The sequence below is a fragment of the Danio rerio genome, chromosome 15 (assembly GCF_052040795.2).
Source record: "Danio rerio strain M-AB ecotype USA chromosome 15, GRCz13ab, whole genome shotgun sequence".
Taxonomy (NCBI): Eukaryota; Metazoa; Chordata; class Actinopteri; order Cypriniformes; family Danionidae; genus Danio; species Danio rerio.
This window is the reverse complement of record NC_141035.1, coordinates 28,652,178-28,669,995: the sequence shown is the minus strand read 5'-3', so window position 1 is coordinate 28,669,995 and position 17,818 is coordinate 28,652,178. Positions and strand designations below refer to the sequence as shown.

General features: G+C 36.9%; 1 protein-coding gene across 5 annotated transcripts in view; it reads left to right on the top strand.

The window, feature by feature from the left end:
- dph1 (diphthamide biosynthesis 1) overlaps nucleotides 1-17,818 on the top strand; it is a 186,655-nt gene that overhangs the window by 136,066 nt on the left and 32,771 nt on the right. Inside the window, exon 10 of one of the 5 annotated variants that reach the window (XM_087282952.1) lies at nucleotides 2,470-5,002. Coding sequence (XP_087139078.1) covers nucleotides 2,470-2,689 — 220 coding nt within the window. The 3' untranslated portion in view covers nucleotides 2,690-5,002. 5 annotated transcript variants of the gene reach the window in all.

Genomic DNA, 17,818 nt, shown 5'->3' with positions numbered 1-17,818 from the left:
ACAGATAATACAGTTACATTTATACAATGTTATAACTACTGTATCAAACTCAATTCCTGGAGGGCCACAGCTCTGCAAAGATTTGCTCCAACCCTAATCAAGCACTGCTGATCCAGCTAATCAAGGCGTTCAAGACTACTAGAGACTATTAAGCAGGTGTGAATTGGAGGGGATTGAAGCTTAAATCTGCAAAGCTGAAAGGAATTGAGTTTGATACCACTGTCCTATAACATTACAAGCAATTCTGTTTTTAGCAACTAAAATGTAACAATCACTGCAACTGTAATAGGAAATGACACAATTTTTTAACCTAAACCTAATTATTTTAAGCCTACAGGTTTAAATCTTCAAATTTGAACAATACACTTTTTTTGTTCCCTTTTTTATGTTTGTTATTCACTGTACTACGTATTGCAACCGGATTAGTTGAACATCCCTATTTTCCAAGCAGTGCACACTGCAGAGCCACTTGGGCACAGCTGAGCTCCAGCAAGGCGGAGTTTAAGCTCCAGCTCCTTCTTCCTTGCACTTCTTCTACAAGTGATGTCACTGGGGGTTTGGGTTAGTGGTGGGGTGGGTGTACGCATTAAAACAGCTTATAGGAGGAGGAGTTGGAGCTCAAGCTCCCCCTCGCTGGAGCTCAAGTCTCCTATTTTCCCCTTATTTATACACACCAAAAAAAGAAAAAAAATATTTGAATTAAATTAGATTAATTAAAATATATACTGCATCAAGTACAGTCGCCCCTTTGAATTCGCAGGAGATTTATTCTAAAAATAACCCGCAATAGCCAAAATCAGCGAAGTAGTCAGCTTTATTTTTTACAATTATTAAAGATGTTGTAAGGCTCAAACTTTCGTAGAAAAATAAGTCCAGTATTATAGAATGAAACTAAAGACGAAAACCATTTGATCTTTATTTATTTATTCCGTGACAGCTGCGTAACTTCTACCTTCCTTTAGCATGTTCAGAAGTTCATCTTTTTGTGCGATGGTTAGCATCTTCCTCTGCCTTTTGGGTGCTAACAAATGTGCCTTTGACGGTGCAAAAAGTTTCGTCGACATTGTGTGGGTAAAACTTGCAAACATACTGTACAGTACAATACTTCAGAGTCACATTGTTAGCATTCGAAGAATTATGTATATTTGGCAGGCTGAATGCATTCTGTACTGGACAGGAGACACAGAGGAGATTGATTGACAATGATCTACAGCCAATCAGGACGCAGAACACAATGCTTTGTAGAAAAAAATCATGTCAAATTTCACGAAAATAATCCATGAAACTTTGAGGCCTCGAAAAGTGAACCAAATTGTAGCAAGGGACCACCGTATCCCCACATACGTATGCTGATCATAAACACACACACACACACTGCCTGCCCTCTGCCATTTGGGAAAAGAGAAGGAAACTACAGCCCCCTTAAAATGATGCAGTGGGTGAACGAAGGACAGAAAGGTCTAAGAGAGACAGAGAGAGAGAGAATGAAGAGGTGGTGGAGGCTGTTAAAAAGGGAACGAACATGAAACAACTGATAGAGCGAGAGATCAGCCGCCCCCACCAGTCGTGCAGCTCTCACGCCACGTGAGTGACAACACATATGTAATCCAAACACAATCATGACCAGGCGAAACTTACATCTCTATCTCTCCTCTTCTCATTTCCACCATTAATGTCAGCCACTACTGCAGATTGCTGTCATTTTGGCAGAAACACGAGCAAAGGAAGACATTTCAGAGAATAACGTGAGCATTGATTAAAGCTGCGCTGATGATGTATGTGAGGTCCTGAAGAAGATAAGAGAAGAGTGAAGCTGTGGTCTGCCAGCAGTTGTTTTGGTAATGAGAAGGTTAACTGAAACGTCCTACACTGAGAAACAGGACCAGACCCCAGGATGATATATCTTGTAGGACTGAACAATTAATTAATTAATTACACACATGTCGGTTGAGCCCATAGCTGAACGTAAAGTCAATAGTAAGAACAGTTGGTCCTAATGAGTTTGGTGTTAGGGCTGTGCAATTTGTCGATATTAATATTTATATAAAAAGTCTATCGTTTTATGTTTTGATCCATCATTTATTTCGTGGTGTCACAAAATACATTGTTAAAAGTAATACTTAATAGTTTATATAAGCGCAATATTAAATGCCAAATACAGGGATTCAGACAAAAACAAGTATAAAGGCATTGTGGGAAAGTTGCAATCTTGAAGATACAATGTTTACATTTTACCATTTTATTATTAACTGATAAAAGTCTTGTCGTCAATCCCAGTTGTAAGAGCAACAAATAATAACTTGATTTCTAGTTGATCGTTTGGAAATTGGAAGAAGGTAGATTTTTCTGATGAATCATCTGTTGAACTGCATCCCAATCATCATACATACTGCAGAAGACCGATAGGAATCCGCATGGACTCAAGATTTTCACAGAAATCAGTCAAGTTTGAATTTTTTTTTTGTTTAGGGTATATTCAGTATGGGGGCATGCAAGAGATCTGCAAAGTGGATGGCAACTTCAACAGCCTGAAGATTACAAACCACAGGAGAGGGCAAGCAGGATATTCTTCAGCAGGATAGTACTCCTACTCATATTTCAGCCTCCACAAGTTCAAATTTCTGAAAGCAAAGAAGGTCAAGGTGCTCCAGGATTGGCTAGCCCAGTCACCAGACATGAACAATATTGAGTATGTCTGGGGTAAGATGAAGGAGGATGAATTCAAATAATCTTGATGAACTCTGGAAGTCCCACAAGAAGGGCTTCTTTGCAATGAATCAAATAACATGAAAATAAAGTCATGGAATGGCAGAGATGTATGGATGCAGTCCTCTAAGCTGATGGGAGTCATATACAATATTAATTCTTTTTGCACTGCACCATGACTTTATATTCTATACTGTACATTATTTCTATTAAGTAACAAAACTTTTGTCTAAGCAAACCCTACTGTCCTAATTAAATAATTAAAATCAAGACATGATCACTTTTTATTTTAGTAAAATTCACTTAATCTATAGGTCTTTGAAGTCAAGTTATTATTTGTTGTTTCTAAAACTTGGATAGGCGACAAGACTTTTGACAGGTAGTGTACAGTATATACTGTATATTGTGATATCTGTCATTATAATGATATGAGATGACTAATATTGAGATATGAGATTTTTTTCATATCACCCAACACAAGGGTTTCCCTTCAGTTTGTGTCGATGAATCAAGATGAAAGATAGGTAGTCAGAAATTAGCAAAACAAAGTGATAATCATCTTCAGGCATTTGGGATGTTTGTTGTGTGCACTCACTGTGCAGTGTCAAGATGGTAAAATCTTTAGTGGGTCCTAATAAGCAAGGCTTTCATTTTTGATAGTGGTGCCGCATAAATGAATGTCAAAAGCAAAGAACCAAAGCCATAACCAAGAGTTTGCAATGTTGATTGTAATGTCTGTTGTGCACAGTTCCATATCTTAAAAATCAATAGTAATGACATGGTACAAATGAGACAGTTTTTTTTTTTCCACTTCTGCAATTGGTGGTGCACAGAAATGGGTAGTGTGAGAAAATGATAAGCACTTCCAATCATTTCTAATGTCCGTTGTGTGCAATGACAATATTAATAACTGGTAGGGATGACAGTCATTCTAGAGTTTCCATTTCAAAATGACTCCTAGACAGTCAAAAAGTGCAGATAAGAAAGTAATAAGTTAGTCAGTAGTTTTGAATGTCCAACGACACTATGACATAAAATTAATAGTTGGTGCATGAAAATGAGAGCTAAAATCAAAATGCATAAGAAAAAAAAATATTTTTTAATAAATTTTGTTGGTTGATGCCTATATAAAAAAGTGCAAAGAAAAAGCATCAATTTGTAATGCCTTTGTGTACAATGGTGAGATATAAAAATCGCATAATTGTGTGAGATTTTAGTTTGTTTGTTTTTTGGAAGGGCACAAAATGAGTGCTAAATAAAAATACAGTAATCATCAACAATTTGTAACTTTGTTTGTGTGCAATCTCGAGACACAAAAAATCTGTAGTATAGTTAGTCCTAATGAGGGAGATTATTTTCTGCTGTTTATGATTGAAGGAAATGAGAAAAATATTCAAAATGCACAGAAATAAAGTCAATAATCACATTACAAATTTTTGAATAAGATTTAAAAAGGTATAGTAACAAGAGTTGGTCTTAAAGAGCGAGGAAATTTTATCTGTTTGTGGTTACATCCTAAAATTAAAGCTAGACTGTCCTAAACTTGATGTCATACATTCAAGCAACTTCAAAAATGTTTAATGTCCATTATTTGCAGTGGTGAAACATACAAATCTATCGTATAGGGCACATGTGAATATGTCAATATAATCATCAATAAGTTGTATGTACTTTGTGTGTAATCACAAAATGTCAAAAATCTGTAGCATAATCAATACTTACATTGTAAAACCCAAAAGGTCAAAGTAACTCAAAGCATTTAAGGAAACCAATTGCAACAAACCATTTAAGTTCAAAAACTAATCCTAATGATTACTGTGAACCTAATCCATTTGAGTAAACAAAACAATTTGAGGTCAGTAAAACAAACTTATCTATGAGAGTACTGTGTACTTTATTTAAGCTAAAGTAATAAGGTATTTAATTAACTCTTCAACACTCAGTTCAAAACTCTTTTCAAATGAGTAGAATTACCTTTCAATCAATTTTGAGTTAACTACATTCATTTCATTTGATAATGTTGACTGTTGGGTTTTATTATGTATGAATTAGGTTTTCCATTTAGTTTTGATCTGGTTGAGGAAAACGGAAGTAAAGTCATGTTGTGTGCAAGAAACAAAATCAAATAATAAATGAATCAAAAATCAAAATATATATAATAATGAAAGTCAATACTGAGCAAGGTTTTTGCTTTTGTTTGATATGGCTCTTAGGAAATTACAGCTAAAACTCAGAAGTGCAGAAACAAAACATGAAAATAAACATTTAGATAAAATAAAAAATACATCAAATAAAATGTTAGAAACAAAGGCAAGATTTTGTATATAGCACATTTCACACACAATGTTAATTCAAAGTGCTTTGCACAAAGAATAAAAGAAACAAAATACAAGTGTACTGTAACAAAAACACCATAAATTATTAAAAACCTGTGTTAAAACTGGTTTTAAAAGAATGAAAAAGAAAAGAAATGCATAATAGTGTGATCTGTCGGACAGTGCTCATTCAGAAAAAAGCAATAATTACCTTCAAAAATATTGTTTTAATTTCTAATGATTTCATTTCTGTTTATGGTAGTGCACAACAATGAGAGCTAGATGGCCAACTAAAGCTCAAATGCAGTGCTAATCTTTAATCATTTGTAATATTTGTTGTGCATACGCTATTAGCATAGAAATCAATAGCAACAACATTCACTCCTAATGAGTATGGTTGTTTTGCTTCTTTTTATAATCGCACACAGAATTTACAGCTACACAGTTTAAAAAATGCTTAGAAATAAAGATAATGATCATCAATCATTTGTGCTGTCCATCGTGCAAAATAGCAAGAATTCCAAATCAATAGTGATGATCTGTCGGTGCTAATGAGCCAGGTTTTCTCTTCTGCTTGTGGTGGGGCATGAAAATGAAAGCCACCATAAGCATAAGAAAGCTTTGAAATAAAACAAGAATCATCATCAATAGTTTGTAATTGTTTTCGATTCACTGAGTTTAGTATTCTGGCTTGCAACCAAATATACGTAATGATGCAACAAATCTAGAATTCAGCCATTATCATCAACAAAGCTTTGACAGTGTCTAGACCACTGTGTTTGAGATGGTAGATTCAAAATAAAACTTAAAAATCTGCATTTTAATATTTAAAATATCAAAGCATACACTTACCGGTCACTTTATTAGGTACACCTTACTAGTACTGGGTTAGACCCCTTTTTGCTCTCAGAACTGCCTTAATCCTTCATGGCGTAGATTCAGCAAGGTACTGGAAATATTCTGGAAAGATTTTGTTCCATATTTACATATAGCATCACACAGTTGTTGCAAATTTGTCAGTTGCACATCCATAATGCGAATGTCTGTTTCACCACATACCAAAGGTGCTCTGTTGGATTGAGATCTGGTGCCTGTGGAGGCCATTTCAGTACAGTGAACTCATTGTCATGTTCAAGAAACCAGTCTGAGATGATTCATGCTTTATGACATAGTGCGTTATCTTGCTGGAAGTAGCCATTAGAGGATGAGTACAATGTGGTCATAAAGGGATGGACATGTACTGCAACAATACTCAAGCAGGCTGTGGCATTGACACGCTGCTCAGTTGGTACTAATGGGCCCAAAGTGTGCCAAGAAAATGTCCCCCAGACCATTCCATCCCCACCACCAGCCTCAAATGTTGATACTAGGATGGATCTGTGCTTTCCTGTTGTCCAAAAATCTGACCCCCCCATCTGAATGTTGCAGTACAAATCGGAACTCATCAGACCAGGCAACGTTTTTGCCTTCACACAGCCTGTGTGAATTGTAGCCTCAGTTTTCTGTTCTTAGCTGACAGGAGTGGCACCTGGTGTGGTCTTCTGCTGCTGTAGCCCATCTGCCTCAAGGTTCGACTTGTTGTGCATTCAGTGATGCGCTTCTGCAAACCTCGGTTGTAACAAGTGGTTATTTGAGTTACCGTTGCCTTTCTATTAGCTCAAACCAGCCTGGCCATTCTCCTCTGACCTCTGGTATCAACAAGGCATTTGTGCACACAGAACTGCTGCTCAATGGATATTTTCTCTTTTTCGGACCATTCTCTTTAAACCCTAGAGATGGTTGTGTGTGAAAATCCCAGTAGATCAGTAGTTTCTGAAATACTCAGACCAGCCCATTTGGCACCAACAATCATGCCACATTCAAAGTCATTTAAATCACCCTTCTTCCCCATTCTGATGCTCAGTTTGTACTGTAGCAGACCGTATTGATCATGTCTACATGCCTAAATGCAATGAGTTGCTGCCTTATAATTGGCTGTTTTGGAATTTGCGTTAAGAAGCAGTTGGACAGGTGTACCTAATAAAGTGGCCAGTGAGTGTATAATCAACACTTTGTTTGTTGTCAAATGAAAAGCAGAATGCCTGATTCAGGGATGTTTTCTAGCAAGCATGAGGCTGTATGTGGTGAAATCAAGCCTGGAAATGCGCAGGCTAAACCAGCAGACCGCAGCACTTGAAAATACAATTCAACTTTAATACTCTGAGATGTTTGTGGATCCTCTGGCTGGTGTGAAGTGTTTGATGTCTGCTAGGTGGGTCATTCTTGTTATGCAGTACCTTTTGAACTGTGTAACTTTTGAAAAAAAAAAAAAAGAAAGAATATGCCTATATGGAAGTTTTTTAAAGGAAAGACTAGGCTTCCATAAAATTGATGTCATATTGATCAGAGAAGCACTGCAGTATGTGGCAGTGTTAAACATCTTGCTGCGTGGCAGGCAGACTTATAACAGATATTGATTGTAGATTTTTCACAAAAAAAAAATATTCATTGGATTTACTTAATGTTTAGGGTAACTGGTTGCAAACAATTTAAATGGGTGATTATTTAAACAAACTAAATATATTTAATAATGTTCAACTTAATTTGTTCAAATTCAGCAAACAGCTACCTTAAAGTCCTTAAGTCACTATATATCTATAGTGGGCAAGACTAATACAGTAGGAATAGAACATATTCCACGAAGGATTGAACGTATTTTCGTAAATTTTTTCTGCTCCGAGTTCTATTTTTGTCAGTTTTACCCACGTTATTGTACCATCCTAAAAGATTATATGTACAGTGAAGGCTAGACCCTGCTGCTGGGTTTAGTTAAAGATGCTTGAATTTTATCTGCTCAATTGATGCTTCTCACCCCAATGTTGTGTTAACAGCACACACACACACACACACACACACACACACATATATATATATATATTCAATTCAATTCACCTTTATTTGTATAGCGCTTTTACAATGTAGATTGTGTCAAAGCAGCGTCACATAGCTTCAGTTTTTTATTGTTTAAGTTCAGTTCTGTTCAGTTAACTCAGTTCAGTTTGGTTTAAAAATCACTACTGAGAGTCCAAACAGTTAAGAACAAATCCATCGATTTGTAGCTCTACCGATCCCAAACCATGCAAGCTAGAGGCGACAGCGGAGGGAAAAAAAACTTTAAAATATCACCAAAATTGTATATTACATATCACATTATGTAACCATAGCTATAAATAATTAGTCAAAACATTTCATAGTCACAGTAGCAAGCCGACGTTGTAGGCAGCATTTTGATTAGCATTAACAAAATATGTTGTATTTAATGTTCTAGCAGGATTTTACAAATAACTCTTTTGATGGTCCATGTGAGTAAGTATAAACGTGCTTTTTGCCATTTGAATCATCATTAATTTGTAAAACCACCATTTTACCAGAAAGTTCTGGTAACACTTAATAAATTATTCATAGTGTGTAGGTATTATTAAGCATTAGCAAAAAGTGAATTCATTGTTTAGGCATCAACTCTACATTAATAGACGTTAGTAAACAGTTTATAAATATAGCTACAAATGCTGCGTTTTTTTAACATTGTAAGCACATTTACTGTATAACGTGCTTAATGATTGTCTTTGTGTGTACAAAAAGCCCCTTCATTATGCACCATTTATGAAATTGATTATTATTAAAAGCTGCATTATGACTAGTTAGGACAAAGACTAACAGTTAACAGTGACCAATTAAAAGTTAAAGGCTTTTACCTATCCTGAATCTCCTTTGTTCACATGTCTAAAGCAAAAACCTGACGGTTGTCTTCATGAAACCTTTTCCTTTACGTATCCAACAGTGCATATATATATATATATATATATATATATATATATATATATATATATATATATATATAAATGCCCTTTATTGTAAGCATAATGTAATTACACATCTTTGTCAGCTTTAAGTGATGTTTGGAGGCACCGATGCCTATTTCCCCGTGGATTGGAAAGGTTAATTGTGCTATTGTATGCTGCAGGTCGAGTGGCTAATTAAAATCCATTATTTCCACTCGGCAAAAGGAGTGCCGGCTGGGGTTGCTGCTCCCAACAGCGCGAGGAAAACCCCCCTGCAGTCAATGGCAAAGCTCCCGTTCCTCTTCCTCCTTCAATTAGACTCTTTGATGTGAAGTCTCGCCCCCCCACCTTCAGGCGACGGTTCGGGGATCAGCTGGAACGTGCCCTCATCAGGTCTGCCTTCACATGCTGATGGCGCCGTTTCAGAGGAAGCAAAACAGGCATCATTACATGTCTTTGACCTCCCCTCTCCTCTGCGGATCAGAAGTGGATTGGGAGAATGGGCTTGATGCGGCCAGACGGAGGAGTGCGTCTCTGCCCGTATGGCTCCCGCAGCGAGGGCTGTCTCAGGCGAAGGGACAGATGCTGCCTCTGATAAGCCTGTAAATTGAATTTGGTGGCGTGCTGAGGTTCCCGATGCAACCTCAGCCCCCCTTGCATATTTGAAATCCAATTCAGACACAGATACTAAGTTGGAATTTGCATTTACTGCCCATTCCTCATTTCTCTATCTGCTTTTTTACCTTGAACTAGACTTCTAAAGAAGGACTCCTGTTGCCGTCGGCTCTCTCTGACTTTCTACACTTTTTTGATTTGTTTTGTTTTGTGTGATCTGTGCTTGTGATTTCTGTACAGGTAACTGCTGACTGGATGTTACCGCACAGTGTTGCCCAAGAAGGTCTGTGTTACCTTGAGGAACACTGTTTACTTTGTTAGCACACGTTGCTATTCTTAAAGTGAACAAATTATCTGAGCAACTTTATTCACAACTTAATTTTGTGTTGAGGTTGAGGACATTAATACTTTATTTCCAATGAGTGGTATGTTTCAGTTAAGTACAGCACGGTCAAAGTCCCTTTACGGAAAGTCATTTCACTCAACTGCCATCTTTGAAAGTCCTCTTGGACAGTATGCTCAGGCATTTTGTCTTAATGGAGAAACATCAAATTCTCCAAAACTGCTTGCCAAGCTTATCATTGAATTTCATATTAGGAATCACCCTTAAAATTAAACAACTGTGTCTTTAGTTTCATTTCTAAACGTCCAAATCACACAAAATCTGCAGAAACTCACGTCTGGTCTGAGCTCCTCCCCCTGAGTATCGTCAGTCTACAGCGATCGATGATTGGTTCCTGTACTAGAAGGAGATCTTTATTCGCCAAATAGCAATCAATGATTGGCTCCTGTACTAGTAGGCGGGGCTTTATTCACCATATTGACGCTACACTTTTCCCCATTCAAAAAGGTACGAGGGACATGTCTTGTGTATTCTAGTCTTTGGTACAGTTTAGTACAGGTTACCTTGATCAGGCTTGTGTTTCCACTTCCAACAGTACCTTTACTTTGTAGGCTTGGTTTTGATCAATAGTCTGATGAAGAGCCTGTGTGTTCAAAATATCACATGCTTTGTCTTAGCCTTTTTAATTTAACATATTGGTAGTTTTTGGAGCTTTGGTGTCGCCGCATTCTTGATTACGGTTTTGATCAGTGTCATTCTAACTCGAAGTATGAAGCTACATGTAAATGAATTTTTCAATGTCATGTCTTTTGTGACCTCAAGTTCATTATTTCAAATATAAATACTTGAAGTGCACATAAATAGAAAAAGAAAGCGGCACCACACACTCTTTCCACACACTCTCAAACGCCTTCATAAACAACAACAGAGGACATACAGCAGATCTGTTCTTACTTCTTGGCATGTGGCTGTTTGTCACAGGAAGACAACAAAATTTGTTTGACCTGAAGATGACTTTTTTAATTGCTGTGTATTACGGTGCCATGTCTAGGCTGTGCATTTAAAAGGGGGCTTTCAGTGTTGTAATTATACCTGCCAACATTTGTCTGTGAAATTCTGGTAGGGTGGGTGTTTGTCTGCGGTGTGGTGTTGTTTGTGGTTGTTATAACTGTACTATGGACCGGGTTTGGGGCAGCCTCTGTGATTGGATACTATACCAAAGCTGGCGACCGGGGGTGTTACAGACTTTACCAAAAAGCTGAGGACCAAGGGGATATGGGTCTGAAATAGGCTGTGCGATTTAGGGAAACTTTTTTTATTTTTTATTTTCATTTTTATTATTATTATTATTATTTTTTTTTTTTTTTTTTTTGCTATTTTGCTTATTGCAATTTTGATTCACATTTTAATTTTGTAGTCAAGCTTCAGCTCAATAATCTGTATTGTAGCTTCCTACTGCTAAAATGCAGTGAGTGTTACTTTAAAAAAGGAACTGAAAAGATATCAACTTATATTAGCAAAAAGCTCTGAAATTGTACTTTACTTGCTACTTGATTGTCCCTGGAAATACTTTTAGTTGACTTTTTAGCAAGGCACTCCTCATGTAGCCTTTTTAAAGTGCTGGTTGTTGTATTTCCTCATGCTGTGGCAACAATTCTGCGACATCTCTTACAAATTACCTGGTTTTGCTTGATGTCTGTGACTTTGAAACCAAGATATTCCCATATTACCAATGAGCTGTTTTTCTTTGATAATAATTTGTCTATTAATGCTTCTAAAGAGGCAGCCACCATCATCCCACTCTTTCACGTTTTCCTGTTTGTTTGTTTTTTATTGTTGAGGTTCCGCATAACTCGGTTGCGCAATTCTGATTGGGCATAATGAAAGTGTGCTCACTCAATTGGCTAGTAAAACTATCACACAGAGACGACATTCACGCATTTGCTCTGGGTGGGAAAAGTTAAATAATATGTATTCCATATTGCAGCCTCTGGCGATTAGCTAATCGCAATGTTTCAAACTGCAATTATGATTTGATTTTGATTAATCGCACAGCCCTAGTCTGAAATATGAGAGACTCCTGGGAAAAACGTGAGTGTTGGCAGGTATGGTTGTAATTCACCTGGCTTGTAGTACGTGCTGGTGTAGATTCTCTGTAAAGTAATAGTATTCAGCAGTAATTCTACCGTTATGCTAGGTACCCTTTGGAAAGGATGCCAAAAAGTGGTAAGGTACAATTTACTTTTGTGCCAATAAAAAACTAGACCTTTCTATTCAATATTCATATTCAGTTGGAAATGCATTGCAATACTGAAGTCAAGCATGTAAAAACTTCATCCATCCATCTGCCTTATGTTTTTGGTATTTCTGGCTGTTTTTACATCATCTTATCTTTTTACATCATTTTTTCAACCTGGACAGGTTGTAAACATGAAGCTTGTCTTGACAAACTTGACTTGTCTAGTAATCACAATCAACTAAAAGTTGCATCATGTTCTGCTGGAATCTCTGGTTTGTTTTGATTCACTTTCAATTAAAGGCTAATAACATTTAAAGTCCAGATGGTGTAGTTACAACATTACCAGCAGGGGTTAACATGTCATGCTAACCAGCCAAACTTTAACCTATTAGTGTAGCCATGCAAATGTGGTAGTTAAGGCTGGTTTATATTGCCAAAATGGCCTTGTTACTCTGGCATCTGTGTGCACTCCTAAGCTTTATATGCATAACTGTGGTTGGTCTTTCACAGATCCATCAAGGCAGCCGCTTTCTGTGGGTGGTGTTGGCCAGAGTGAGCCACAGTATGGATCAGACTTCCATCAAAGTCTGCCACTGTGAGATTAACCAAATTCCCACACACAGTAGTCAAGCAAAGCAGCTGTTGCATGATTCTGTGTCCAAATAAAAACAGTCATCCACCCATCATTTTAATTAGGGTTTTGATGAATTTTGATCCAAGGAAAAGGTTTCAATAACGTGCTGTCATTCATTCATTTGCCTTTGGGGGGTGTGGATCATTTTGCAATAGCCGTACAGTACCATGATGCAACCTCCTGGAGCAACTGAGGATTAAGAGTCATGCTTAAGGCTGAGATTAGAGAGGTCATGAGGACCAGTCGCAGCTGTGAAGATCTTTGGATCCTCTGACGAAGATTTAAACCAGCAATACTCTGGTTTGCATTATGGATCTCTTGCTCACTAAGACATTCTTAACCCAGTTATTGCAGTTTCGACTGAAGCTACTGACTACCTGACAATCAAGATAATCTTGGAAAGCTAAAAAGTAAATAGGGGAGGTCATATTGGTATCAGCCAATAAAGGTTAATGTTATTGCTATTGGTTGATATTGGAAAGCATTTTTTATTAAAGAATCTGAATATAAAGATTTGAATTTAAAGGCCTCTAAGTTATTGGCTTTCAATTATGAAGAGTTATCAATACCAGCCAAAATTTTAATATTTTTACTAAAATAATTTTACTAAAATTATATTTTTAGGCATTTTTAAATCTTTGGCACAAATCGTTTTTAGGATTGGTTTTCTTTATTAATTTTTTTTGGGTGACTTGACTATTGATGATATTGATGAATACATTTTTTTCAATGTACTGTGTGCCAGAATTATAGCCAAAAGGCTATTTTGCCTTATATTGTTTTCCTAAAATATAAAACATTTAATCAATAAATGATAAATACAAGCTTTAAAATACAAGATAACATGAAATTATACTATACCTACACTAACTAGCCACTTTATTAGGTACACTTTCTAAGACCGGGTGACTAAGACCCCTTTTTCCCTTCAGAACTGCCTTAATCCTTCGTGGCATAGATTCAACAAGATACCGGAAATGTTCCTCAGAGAGTTTAGTCCATATTGACATGATAGCATCACGCAGTTTTTGCAGATTTGTCGGCTGCACATCCATGATGCAAATCTCCCATTTTTACTACATCCCAAAGGTGCTCTATTGGATTGAGATTTGGTGAGTGTGCAGGCCATTTGTGTACAGTGAACTGTCATGTTCAAGAAACCAGTCTGAGAAAATTCATGCTTTGACATGGCGTGTTATCCTGCTGGAAGTAGCTATCAAAAGATGAGTACAATGTGGTCATAAAAGGATGAACATGGTCAGTAACAATACTCAGATAGGCTGTGGAAATGACACAATGCTCAATTGGTACTAATGAGCCCAAAGGGTGGCAAGAAAATATCCCCCACACATTGCACCAGTGGATATTTGAGTTACTGTTGCCATTCTATCAGCTCGAGCCAGTCTGCCCATTTTCCTATGACCTCTGACATGAACAAGGTATTTGCACCCACAGAACTACCGCTCAACAGATATTTTCTCTTTTTTAGGCCATTCTCTGAAAACTCGAGAGATGATTGTGCATGAAAATTCCAGTGGATTTGCAGTTTCTGAAATACTCAGAACATTCCGTCTGGCACCAACAACCATACCCCATTTAAATTCATTTAAATCATCTTTCTTCTCCATTCTAATGCTAAATTTGAACTACAGCAGATCGTCTTGACCATGTCTACATGCCTAAATGCATTGAGTTGCTGCCATGTGATTGGCTGATGAGAAATTTGTGTTAATGAGCAGTTGGACAGGTGTACCTAATAAAGTGGCTAGCGAGGGTATAATACTATAACAGAATGCTATAAAAACTTGTCTCATTCAAACACATACACAACTGTCAGGCAATCTGACTAACAAATATCAATATGGAGCCACAGACAGTATATAATGATAAAGATAAGTAGCAATAATCATTCAATCACTATACAACCTAACAACCACATGTTTATAACAGACAAGACTGCAAAAGAGCATAGTTTGTAAAATTAATGTTGACAATACTGACTTTCAATTAACCCATTTAACTCTTAAAAGCTTTTAACTACATGACATTATAACTGTTTAAAAGTCTTTAAGCTACACTTCAGATTCCAATTTGCTGATCACCTTTGATTCTTGTCCATCTGTCTATCATTATGGCTATCTGCCCTTTCATCTATCCGTCATATCTGTCAGTCGTTCATTTGACCTCTGTCTATCTGTCAGTTTCTGTCATCCTGTCATTCATTTTGTGCATTTTTGCCCAAACAACTGTTGCTCAACAGATATTTTGTCCTTTTCTGACCATTCTCTGTAAACTCTACAGATGGTTGTTTGTGAAAATTGCTGTAGATCAGCAGTTTCTGAAAACGGAGACCAGCCTGTCTCGCACCAACAACCACGTCAATCCAAAGACCCTTAAAATCATCTTTCTGTTCCATTCTGCTGCTCCTTTTACACTTCAGCAGATTTTGTTCACTTCATATTTCTAAATGCATTGAGTTGCTGCAATGTTATTATGCTGATTTGAAGTTTACATTAATAAGCAGGTGAACAAATGCAGCTAATAAAGTGGCCAAAGTGTGTTTGTTTTTGCTCATGTGGTTTATGTGGACATAAATTTGAATAATGACTTGGGTATGACCTAGGTTATACAATGTTGAGGTGGATTATGAGGACATGCTCTCATAATAGTTCTCATAGTTAAAACTGTTACAAAATAATACTTAACAGTTTTTTTCACACAATTGCCAGAGGTTTTCCTCTTAGGGTTGAGTTTAGTTGTAAAGGTTTGGTACAATAGGGTAAGGTCATATGATAAGCAGCTTTTACAGTATGAAAAACAGGTAACACTTGACAATAAGGATGTATTAGTTAAATGGCCATAAACCGCCTGTCCCAACATGGTGTTTTCCCACCTCTAGTTTGAAAAAAGTCAGGAAAGTGAGTAAATCCAGCTTTAACTAGGTGTGTTGAGTGGCGAAAAAAGGGAAGGGTTGCATGAAAAGAGGAGTTTTATTACGTTCACGCGCTGATTTTTACAGAGGCAACACAAACAAAGACACAGGGGAGATTGACAGTGATTACGTTTACATGGACATCATTTAAATTAATACATTTTGATTAAAGTCATTTTGTCACCACACCATCCACAATTCCTCTAGTGTTTCATGTAATTTTGCGTGTTTCACTTTTACTTTGTTGACTTTGACTGCAGTTTTATCACTTTCGCTTTTAATTCGAGAACATTTCATTCATACCCTCATGACAAACAAGATTGGATTGGATGCTAGAAGTTGCTGGAAGAGTGTTGTTTTCATGCAATTTGATACTGCACCCCATATAGAGAAAAAAAAACTGGGGTGTCTGTGGTCCTTCACTGACTCGTAGGTGCAGAGAATAGTGTCAAACAGCCGTGTGTGTTTAGACTATCCTGTCACAAAATGCGGCGAAAATTCTATGCAGTGAAAATCCGACATGACATTAATAGTTTGATCAAGGTGTTTACATGTATGTTTACATTCAAAGATCTTTCAGTCCATAATATTGTAGTGATATTACTGTAAACATAGTAACTAAATCATTTTGACTAAGGAATGTCTTTAAAACCTGAAAAACTCTGATAATGCAAACTTACTTTGCCATCTGAATAAGCATTTACAAAAAACATTGATCGGAAACTTACCAAATCCATATAGACGGAACAATCAACACAAACTGGAACTGTGTCTTTTTCTAAAGGAAGAGGAGTGGCAAATCCGGATTTCACCATTTCCAGATTCAAAAAGGTGTCGGGTAAAAAATGTTCCTTACAAGCATATTTTTGTGTTAGCAAACCACTGTAATCCACAAATGTTGGCCTACTCGCAAGCTGTGCTCTTATCGTGGGGAAATGAAAATAAAAGCTGCGTCCCAAAATCGCATACTTGTGCACTTTTCTACACCATTTTGTAGTATAAATAGTGTAAGTAATGCGTTCACACTGAAAACTCTAAAAATAACAAGTGCACTTTAATTACCCGGATGATGCACTCATTCAGCCGTTAAACTGAAGTGTGTAATGTTCACACATGTACACTTCACGCACTCAACGACCGCAGATTTGCTCAGGTAGCAGAAGGGGTGGAGCTATGGGGCGCACATGTTGGAAAACTTTTATTTTGGATAGTGAAAGTTCTCCTGCGAGAGTGATTATAGCACCTCCCGATGGTGAATGCAGTTATAGTCATGCCAGGTATCATTTGATAGTTTGGTCGTTTAGTTCACTGATTTGACAACCATCAAACATCATCAGGGAAACGGTTTTAATTTCTGCTTAGTAAAAAAACATTAGTGTTCTATTTTGGACGACACTACATACATATACTATACTGTTGAGTGTGTAAGTGCATAAGTACATAGTGGATAGTGTGCCATTTGAGACGCAGCTATTACCTTCGTTGTGGCACATTTTTAAACGCAACACTGACAAGCCATGTCTCCAAACAATTCTTCTTCTGGTTGGCAACACAACTTGGCATCTCTCTAAACACTGTAACAGGTCTTCAAAGCTATATCATGCTCATTATTGTTGTTGCATCTTGTTCACAATAGAGCGCACTGATTGGTTCGACCCAAGTCTTTCTCATTAATTAATGAGCAGTTGTGCTGAAAACTCAATGATGTCACTTTGTACCCGCCGGCACAGACATCCTATCTCCACACTGGAATTTACACAATGACCTCATCACTGTGACTTAGCTTCAAAATTTATTTTCAAACTGCAAGAATGAATGACTAAGAACAACGCAAAAACAACCAATTTTTTCTTTTTTCTGAAGTAAATATGTGTCCTAATAGTGTTTTTAGAAATGTGGGACATATCTATGACTTTCAACATCTCAAAAAATGTGTTTTGATGTTTCGTGACCATTTAGTGTTAGGTAATATGTTTACTCTGAACAATGAACTACATTCATTACAGCATTTGTTCATGTTAGTTGATGACAATACAGTTCATCGTTGTCATTGTAGTTCATATTAAGTCAAGGTGCTTTAACCAAAGTTATCATGCATGAATTTGAATGTTGTTGGTGCATATTAACTAACATGAAACCTTATTGTAAAGTGTGATCAAAAAACATAACACATCTCAAGAGTCCTCATAATCACAAAAACCTGTCACAAAAAC